This window comes from Kryptolebias marmoratus, linkage group LG3 (assembly GCF_001649575.2).
Source record: "Kryptolebias marmoratus isolate JLee-2015 linkage group LG3, ASM164957v2, whole genome shotgun sequence".
NCBI lineage: Eukaryota > Metazoa > Chordata > Actinopteri > Cyprinodontiformes > Rivulidae > Kryptolebias > Kryptolebias marmoratus.
In genome coordinates, this window is record NC_051432.1 from 29,438,453 (window position 1) to 29,447,703 (window position 9,251).

General features: G+C 46.2%; 2 protein-coding genes across 4 annotated transcripts in view; both read right to left on the reverse strand.

Annotated features, from left to right (window-relative positions):
- The window catches only part of sh3pxd2aa (SH3 and PX domains 2Aa), an 84,344-nt gene extending 80,047 nt beyond the window's left edge, over positions 1-4,297 (reverse strand). For both annotated transcript variants that reach the window (XM_037974963.1, XM_037974962.1), the window contains exon 1: positions 3,706-4,297. In XM_037974963.1, the coding sequence (XP_037830891.1) occupies positions 3,706-3,801 (96 nt within the window). In that variant the 5' untranslated portion in view covers positions 3,802-4,297. The remainder of the gene's footprint in view (positions 1-3,705) is intronic.
- Positions 4,298-5,619: 1,322 nt separating this feature from the next.
- stn1 (STN1 subunit of CST complex) overlaps positions 5,620-9,251 on the reverse strand; it is a 6,455-nt gene continuing 2,823 nt past the window's right edge. Inside the window, exons 2-9 of one of the 2 annotated variants that reach the window (XM_017441742.3) lie at positions 8,602-8,697; positions 8,432-8,509; positions 7,700-7,870; positions 7,024-7,135; positions 6,771-6,921; positions 6,308-6,430; positions 6,155-6,227; positions 5,620-5,922 (exon numbers count right to left, since the gene is read on the reverse strand). In XM_017441742.3, coding sequence (XP_017297231.1) covers positions 5,765-5,922; positions 6,155-6,227; positions 6,308-6,430; positions 6,771-6,921; positions 7,024-7,135; positions 7,700-7,870; positions 8,432-8,509; positions 8,602-8,697 — 962 coding nt within the window. In that variant the 3' untranslated portion in view covers positions 5,620-5,764. Of the gene's footprint in view, positions 5,923-6,154; positions 6,228-6,307; positions 6,431-6,770; positions 6,922-7,023; positions 7,136-7,699; positions 7,874-8,431; positions 8,510-8,601; positions 8,698-9,251 lie in introns of both variants that reach the window. The other variant, XM_017441741.3, reaches the window with a different exon arrangement.

Here is a 9,251-nt window from a genome sequence, read left to right on the forward strand (position 1 = left end):
ATCAGGATCTGAGACCTTCATCGCCAAGGTTTCTGGTCATTTAAGCCCTGCCTCCACACAGTTGTGTTCTTGTGTGGAAACAATGATGTCATAGTCTGACCTCTGACCCCAGTAATGACAGACTACCTGCTGGTGTTGCTGTTTCCCAACTACAGGAAAACCTCCGTCTCCTGATAACGCCACAGACAAGACTGATGAACAAAAACAACACCTTTAATAGAGCAGAGCAAATAAAAACCTTATTATTACATCTAATAATCTAAAGTCAAAAAGGTTTATATCACTGATTAAACTGTCATAAAATACTGAAGCTGCAGAAAAGGATCTATAACAAACATCACGCATAGATTTAAAAACTGGGAAATGGGAACAGTTTTAAAAGACTGATACTTATAAAGAATTTACTCAGTTGTCCCTCTGGATTCTCTGCCTGAAACTGTCCAACATGTCCTCATAGTTGGACCAACATGTCTCCCAGTCAGCAGGAAGAAGGAAGAAGTTCCATTTTGTCTTCAGATGTCCTCTTGTCTTCACCATCCTGGTCTTTTCCTTCTTGTGTTTCCTGTCCCTGGTCTGGTTTTGTTTCTGCAGAGTTTGGGTTATTTTCTAGGACTGATGCCGTGTTTCAGGATCAACTCTCGCTGAACTCCAAGGTCCAGGTACGTCGCTTCCTGATGGCGCCATGTTGGATCATAACGATGGAGGAAGACCCAGGAGGATCCACAAGAACCAGACAGGATTTCACTGAAACACATGTTGACGACCCCCAAACTTTCCCGGACTGAGGAGAACTGGAGCGTCTCGGCTCCGGGTCACACCAGGTGGAGGTTTTGTTCTGAACTTTTATTGTGGAGGAGCACCAACTGGTTTATCTGTAAATGCAGACAAACCCAGAAAAGTGTTGATGCATGTTAGCGACTCTGCGGTCCAGTTTCCTGCAGTCCAACCAGCTTCTGTCTGAAGGCCCAGATCTCCTCCCCCTCCTCCCCCTCCTCCCCCCCTGCTCTTACAGGATAAGCATTTCCAGCTGGTTTCACAAACATCACAAATGGGATTCAGCGGTTGCCACAGATTGTGTCCTTCTCTGGTTTCCTCTCTTTTCTTCTCACAGTAACTAGCCTGGTCTCCAGAGACGAGGAAGCAAAGGAAACTGGGCCAGAGCGAGTTCCGCTGGGACAGCAGGGCCTAAAACCCCGTCTGAGACCCAAACTGTGCATACAGGACGTTCTCCGTACTGCTGCTGCAGATTTTAATTAAAGCTCAGCTAGCAGGCAGATTCTTACATGTTGGCTTCCAGCCTTAAAATGATCTAAGATGGTTCCTCCAGCTGGTTCTGCGTTTATTCAGGAGGCCTTTAATACAGAAAAAAACCTGAAACTGACAAAACTAATGAGTAGGAAATTAAATTACTACAAATCAGAATTTTTTAAAAATAAGAACAAATGAAAGTGGCCTTGGCTGAAAGGAGCAGCTTTAATGTCATATTTTCTTGCTCTGCAGTCTTTAGCTGCTGAACTCTCCCGACCGTCAGTGTTGCTGAAATAAGAACGATGATATCTGCATCTCAGGCCATTTCAAACACAAACCTGGATTTGTTGCTGCACCTCGCCATCAGCTTTCCTCTGAATTCACAAAATGAGCATCTCTCCTGCAGGAGTTTCTCCTTTCTTTATTACTCCACTGTTTTATGATGTTGTGCTCCAAAGGAAGAATGGAGGACTCATCTGCCTGCGCCTGATAATTCTGCTGCTTTCAGGCACAGAAACAGTTCCTTTCAGAACTGCTGCCATTGTTCATCTTCTTTCCAGAAGAAAAAGGAACGTCGTTCCTGAAAATGTATTTGTTTGTCTTCCATCTGTTGGAGGCAGGAAATGTTCACTGCTGATCCTGAAACTGTTGGATCGAAAGATAAGCTTGAATTTCTTTTATTTTGGGTTGAAAAGACTCATTAAAATGAAAGTTTAAATAAAAATGAATGAATCCAGTAATGAAGTCCCGTCTTTCTGATCCACATCTTCATTTCCACGAGGACAAAAACACTTAAATATTCACTTAATTTGTTCATTTTGCTCAATATTAATCAGAGAAACAATTAAAAGCTCATTTATCCTTTTATTCTCCAAACAAGTTTGTGTTTTCTGCTCTGATGTTTGTTGTTTCAGAGGTCATTAAGTTTTCTATCCATCAGGACATGATGTATACTTAACACACACACACACACACAGATAGCTATTAGCCATAGTTAGCCATTTCACTTTCTTTAGCTGGTAATTTGGTACTTTCAGCTAGCATTTTGCTCCTTTCAGCTTTTAGCTAATGTTTTAGCTTCTGCAGCTAACTCCAGCAGAGTGACTGAGGACTCTGAATAACTGAGAGTTTAAGGCAGAAGACCTGCTCCCACAGATGTGCGGTTCTGCAGCTGAAACTGGAGCCCCGGCGTTCCCTCGCCAGCAGCCGGGCTGCTGATAGGAGAAGCCGCCGGGGGCAAAGTTCACGGCGGTAACAACTGTCACCGGAGATGTCAGGAGTTTATTTTTCCCCTCAGGATGTGAAAGTGACCTACATTCTCCCAAAGCGGCTGAAATCTGTCAGATTCAGGAAGTGTTCAGCTCTGAAGTCAGGATTTAAGAAACAAAAACCCTCTGAGTTAAAAACGGTTCCTGTTAGATCGACCAGAGAATCCAAGAAATTCTGACGCGGCTTCCTGTTTGTTTCTCATCAGCTTCATGTCCCTCATATCTGCTCGTTGTTGGGCTGAACGATTCATTAAATGTGTCGTTATTCTAAGAGTTCTAACAAATATAAACACCGGGGGACGTCTGGGGGACGTCTGGGGGACGTCCTGCCATCGATCCGCTCAGGGAGGAGACGGGTTCTAAAGACCAGCGTCTTCGAATCAACCCAGAACCAAAGCTCCAGAGTCATCGTCCTCAGAGAGACGAGTCCAACATGAGGTCCCGTAGAGAGGACGAAGAAATGTCCCCCAAAGACACATGAAGACACAGGTTATTACCGCTCACAGGGACAAAGAGCTTCATGTTGGGAGACATGTCCTGTGGTCTGATGAGACTCAGCTGTCTGACTATAATGACCCTCAGAACATGTAGAGGAAGAACAGGGAAGCCGGAACCATCCCAGCTGTGAAGCACGGGGGTGGCAGCATCATGCTGTGGGAGGGACTGGTGACCTTCACTGAATGGATCATGACAAAGGGACATTATGTGGAAATACTGAAGCAACATTTGAAGCCATCAGGAAGTTAAAACTTGGACACAGATGGGTCAGAAAAAGGCCCTGCCCCCTTCTAAGGAGGTAACTCCGCCCACCCAATCAGCCCACAGAGACTCTAAAGACAGGTCATTAAGGTTTGAAATCAGAGAAATGGACACTGGAGGGTCAATCTTTTGTCTTGAAACATCGTTATCGTCTCAGAGAAATATAATACAGAATAAAATCTTACTATGAGGTTTAATGACGACAACGAGCTGCAGGTGTGAGCAGCTCACCTGTGTGTGTGTGTGTGTGTGTGTGTGTGTGTGTGTGTGTGTGTGTGTGCGTGTGTCTGTGTGTGTGTGCGTCTTGCTGCATTCATCTCTGGCCTGCAGCCTCAGCAGCAGCAGCAGCTGAATGCTGCGTTCAGGTACCAGCTGTGAGCTCGGACACATCAGGAGGAACGAACGGAACCGGGCTCGGAGGTCAACTCACGTAATGTTTGGACGGGTTCCGCCTCTTCTCCACGTCCACCACTTTGACGTCCAGAACCGTCCGGAACTGCATCTTGACCCTGCAGAGGCTTTGCATGAAAAGGCTCCGGTTCGGATCCGCTTCCCTGGAAACAAATCACAACATTCCTCGCTGTGTCGCCGAACCGGGGAGATCCGCGACGAGAAACCCGACCAGCAAACTTCTTGGTTCGGGAGCCGACACCGAGCCGAAGGTCCGGGCTCGTGCCCGGCGGAAGGAAGCGGATTCCTTAAATAAAAAAATAAAAAAACAGAAAAGTGAAGCCACTTCCTTTGTGTCCGCAGCCAGGCTCAGATCAGCTCCATCAGCAGAACCGGAACCTCCGGAGGTTCTGAGTCCAGGAGAACCGGCAGACCCAGCGTCCAGCAAACCGAACCGGGCTCAGAACCCGAATATGTTGCTGCGTAATCTGGACTCATTCATTCAGGGCCCAGTCAGTCCACCCGAACCGAACCCATCCGGAACCACACGCAGCTTCATTTTATTTAACCCCGCCGCCGAGACGAGTCAGAATCTCTCCGTCCGAGTCAGAACCAGCTTTCTGGCCAGAGACACGAACAACTGGAACTGAATACAGATGTTTCCGAGCCGACCAATCAGAGCCCGCGGCTCGGAGGGCAGGAGCCAATCACCGGCGGAACACTGCCCCCCAGCGGAGGAGCGGCGCAAACACAGGCTGCCTGCTCCACGGGGGTTCTGTGCAGCAGCCTTTAACAGTCAGTATCTCACCTGCTGTAACTAAAGTAGAGACAGAGCTCACATCCTGAGGTTCAGAAGCTGAGACAGGGACAGGGTGGGACAGGTGAAAGGGGACACACCTGGACATCTACCACACAGATACAGGAAATAAGAAAAACAGGAATCAGGGGCAGTTTTACTACTTTAAGAACTTAGTTTCAGCCTCTTCTGCTAATTTCAGCAGTTCTCACTGCGTTTCCACACAAAAGGCTGTTTTTCTGGTCTGTTTGAATTCTGCTTAAAAAAGCAGCTCAAACAGCATCAATTTTAACGAACAAAAGTTTAACATCTTTCTCTGCAGAACGAGCACCTGATGCTTCAGCTCTGATTAGACTCAACCACAGATTCATTTATCAACTTTTATTTTACTGAACTGTCAGCTGGCTGCAGCAGAAAGCCTCTTCCATCTAAAGGTCAAAGGTCATGGCTTGTTTCAAAGCCTCTTCTCCCTAAAAACAACATGGCAGCTCGACTTGAAGGAACCAGAAGACTTCTGGAGCAGAACCAGACCAGAGGACAGATGTTTACCCAGAATGCACTGCAGCTGTCAGCACGGTGGTGGAGGGCTGATGGTTTGGGCTGATTCTGGAGTCAGATGTGAGGCCATCTGTCCGACAAACAGGACAATGATCCTAAACACAGCAGAACGGTCCAGAACCAGAACCTCAGAGAGCTGAAGCAACGGTGGAAAGAAGAGTGGGCCACAGCTCCTCCACAACCAGGAACCCACTGAGAGTTCTGCTGCTGGAACCAGTTATTTTACATTCTGACTTTGTTTTTGATAAATAAAAACTCTAATTTGTTTATTTATTAAAGTTTCAGTCGGTTCTGATCCGATAAAGTCTAAAACCAGCAGCTGTTTCCTGATGGTCACTAATATTAGAACCATATCAGCTGCTTTGCCAACCAGAGTTTCTGTCAGCTTCCTCCGGAGGTAACAGATGGACGTGAGGAGGAGGAGGAGGAGGAGGAAGAGGGGGTGTGATGTATATCACTGCTTCTTGGCACCTTTTTCATTTTCTTAAGAGAAAACATTAAAGATAATCTTAGAAAGAAAAAGCTGCAGATCCAGTCAGAGAACTGGGTTTAATGGAGACCCAGGAGACGTTTTTACATCAACAAGCTGCTCCGTCCATCTGTTTCTTCTTTTATTTATTTAAAAATGACAACAAAGGAGCTCCGTCGGCCATCTTACTGATAAAGGCCGGGATACAAACTTTTATTGACCCTTTGAAGTTAAAGTAATCAGGTGAAAGGTTTGTGGTTTAGTGCCGGGGTTGGGTTAAAACACCGTGTAGTGGCTGTCGCTGGTGCTGACGATGTCGCTGCTACACTCCAGCGTCTTCAGGACCAGAACCAGAACCGCTCTGCTCACGTTGAGGCTGTGGCGCTGCCGGACCGCAGACAGGATGTGGAGGACGTGGAGACCCTTCTCTGCGTCTGAGGGCACAGAGAGGAGGCGGCGGTCAGGAACTCAATGATACAGCTAGCTGCTGCTGCTTTGTGTGCTTGTAAATAACCGGAGGTGTAAAGGTTTATAAAAGTGTTTCTGGAACCATTTAAAGCCTTCAGCCTGGAATCATTAATCTGCTCAGAGTTGAACTGTTTCATTCAAAAAGCTATCTACAGCAGGTAGGATACTGCTGCTTAATAAGAGGTGACGTTTACGCACATTTCTCTTTTCTGGAGTCCTCCCTGATGATCTCTCTGACAGCTCGGTGCAGATCTTTGTCCTGCCTCGTCACCTGGTGGAGAACAGCAACATCAAACATGGTTCCAGGGTCATCCTGTCATAAGAACCGACTGAAGAGGGAAGATTTCCTACATGATAAACTTCATCCTGGGATCTCAGCTTCCTGTAAACCACACCTTCATCCTGTAGGACCTGCAGGACCTCCTTCAGAAGCTGGCGGAGCTGCTGGCACGCAGACGGCCCTGCTGCAGGCTCCTAAACATCAGAAACTGTTCAACTTTACAAACACAAGCCATCTAAACTGCACTCAGTTGAGTTTAACTTTTCTTTAACTTCAGGTCAAATTTACTTCCTTTATTTTTATGTGGTGTGAAAAAAGCCACGAAGCAGAAACAGCAGGAGAGGAAATCCTTTTCCAGCACCTGGGCCTGATCATTAAACAATCATCTGCTGCATTAATATTTGTCCCACTCCTGACGAAGCTCCAGATCATTTTCTGTGTAGCAGGAAGTGATGCTCTGGGATCTGCCTGGTTGAATAAAGCCTAATAAACGTATTTATTTAATCGTGAACAGAAGATCAGTTTGTTCTCCACCTGCTCTGCAGCTGCTGTCGGTGGCCTGATGGAGATCAGAGGCTGCAGGAGATCCTGGACATCATGAGGTCTGAACCTGGTCACCAGCTTCTGCTTTAGGAAATCCTTCATCATATTTGTTGCCTTACTTAGTGACGTGTTGGCAGAATTTCTGCAGGACAAACGGGAATGACGGTTCATGAGCCTCGGTTTGACAGACTGGGTGTAAATTAGTCAGTGTTTGTAATTTCACTGAAAAGATGTCTGCCTGTACCCTTCAGTGTCAGCCTTCAACTCAAACGGTTTGTCGTAGCACTCTCTGTAGAGCTGTGGAACATCCATCATCCATGTGATCTGCGCCACCATCACCGGGTCATCCACTTTATCTGAGAACAGACAGCTGGATGCAGGCTGAGCAGAACCACACAGTCTCACAGTAAAAACCAGGGGGGTGACGATACGCCGCTGAAATCAGTTCCATGAGTACCTCGGTATGAGGGTCAAGGGTCATCATGAACCTTCATGTTGGAGCCGGTCGGTTACTGAAGACCTGAACTCTCACACCGAGTCTGTAAGCTGAAGCTGGTTTATTGGTGTGCAATTATAAAATAAACATCTCAGGATAATTCTAATCCTTTGCCGTAGTATTTATTTTTCTCTTCAGGCAGCAGGAGGACGGAGGCTGAGCCGGATGACTCAGACGGACCCGAGTCCAGAAAGTGAACTGAATTTATCAGCTCTTCATCTTAGGCTCACAGTTCAGTTTGTCAACATCCTAAATATATACAAGTCTGAGTTAATAGGACCTAATAATCATTATTTCCTGATGTATTGGAGTTTGGCCCGCCGTGTGAGTTTGTTTGGTTCATCTTTAAATGTTGACATCAATGGTTTATTCTTTAACATATATATTTTATATAAGTGATGCAGTTAAAGAAGAGGAGACTCACAGTAGGTGGAGGCCATGATTTCTCTCTGCTGCCTCGATGTTTTCACCGGTCCTCGCACCCGGAGCAGCTCCCCGATCTCCAGCCGGCAGCGCCTCTGATGGGCTTCTCTGAGCTTCTTCAGCTCAGCAGCTGGGCTGAAGCCCCCCTGAGCTCCATCACTGGTCTGCAGACCTGCTGAGGGTCAGAAAACAACTGATTTTCAGTAACTTATATACAGACGTTTCCATCCAGGCACGGTGGTGGCAGCATCATGGATAAAACACCAGAACTGGTTCCTGATTGGATAAATCAGCTTCCCAAAGCCTCAAGCTCAACTTGATTGTAAATTTGTGGACAATTTTAAATGAATTCTAAGCCAAACCCTGATTCTGCCAAGAGGTCAGAGGTCAAATATCAGCCAGAAATCTGACAAACAGCCTGAGGTCCAGGAGACGTTTCACCAAAGATTAGTGGGGGGATGTAAATATCTGACCCTGGGTGGATCAGAGAGTTGTATAATGAGTCCACGCTGAAGAAAGAACGGTTCAAAGAAGCCATTAAAAGTCTGAAACGCTGCATCAGGACTGTCAGCGTGCGCTCACTGTGGGATTTGCAAAACAAACTGAAATAGAAAGACTAAAATAGAAACAATAAACAAACTTGTTCATATGTAAAACAGAAGGAAAACATGCTGTCTGCGTGCAGAAGATTCAGTTTGTTTAATGACAGAGAAACAAAGCCATGTAAACTCACATTTATCTGTGTGTCCTTCGTCTTTCAGCAGCTCACTCTTCCAGCACAGACAGTTGATAACAGCAGTTCCATCATCCACTGAGAACACACACAGGCTGCTTTTAACAACAACATCATACTATCGATGACTGAAACAGGTGAAGGACACATGCAGTTTGCACTTCCTGCACCTCCGTAACAGAAGAAGGTGTCTCTCTCCCTCCTGTAAACCACCGTTCCAAGAACATCCACTTTGTAGATCGGATGCTGGTTGTAGAAATAAATTCCTTAGAGCAACGAGAGAAAGCAAAACGAAACACTTCAGACTGAACATTAACGTGTTGGTTTCAAATATCAACACCAACAGAATGACATATACTACACTGAGTAACTACAAAATATGTTAACTTTAATTAATTACAAATTCATTATCTTACAGCTCAAATCAATTAAATCCATGTATTTCTGTGGGGAAAATATTTGTAAATAAAGTTTAATATTTAGAAAATTATAAAAGTTACAAAAAGCTAAAAGTCTCAGGAGCCATCAGCTAAAGGAGGTCTCAGATAGAAGCAGCTGAGACGAGTTTTCTCCTCAGAGACAGCAGGAGAAGTTCAGTTATCCAGGAGGGACACGGAGTACAGCCGCTGCTCCTCCTCAGCGAGAGGACGCAGGTGAGGTGGTTTAGCTGGGAAGGATGTCCCCTGGACGCCTCCTTAGGGAGGTGTTCCAGGGATGTCCAACTGGGAGGAGACGCCGGGGAAGACCCAGGACACGCTGCAGGGACGTGTCTCTCAGCCGGCCTGGACTCCTCTTGGAGGAGGTGGAGGAGGGACGCAGG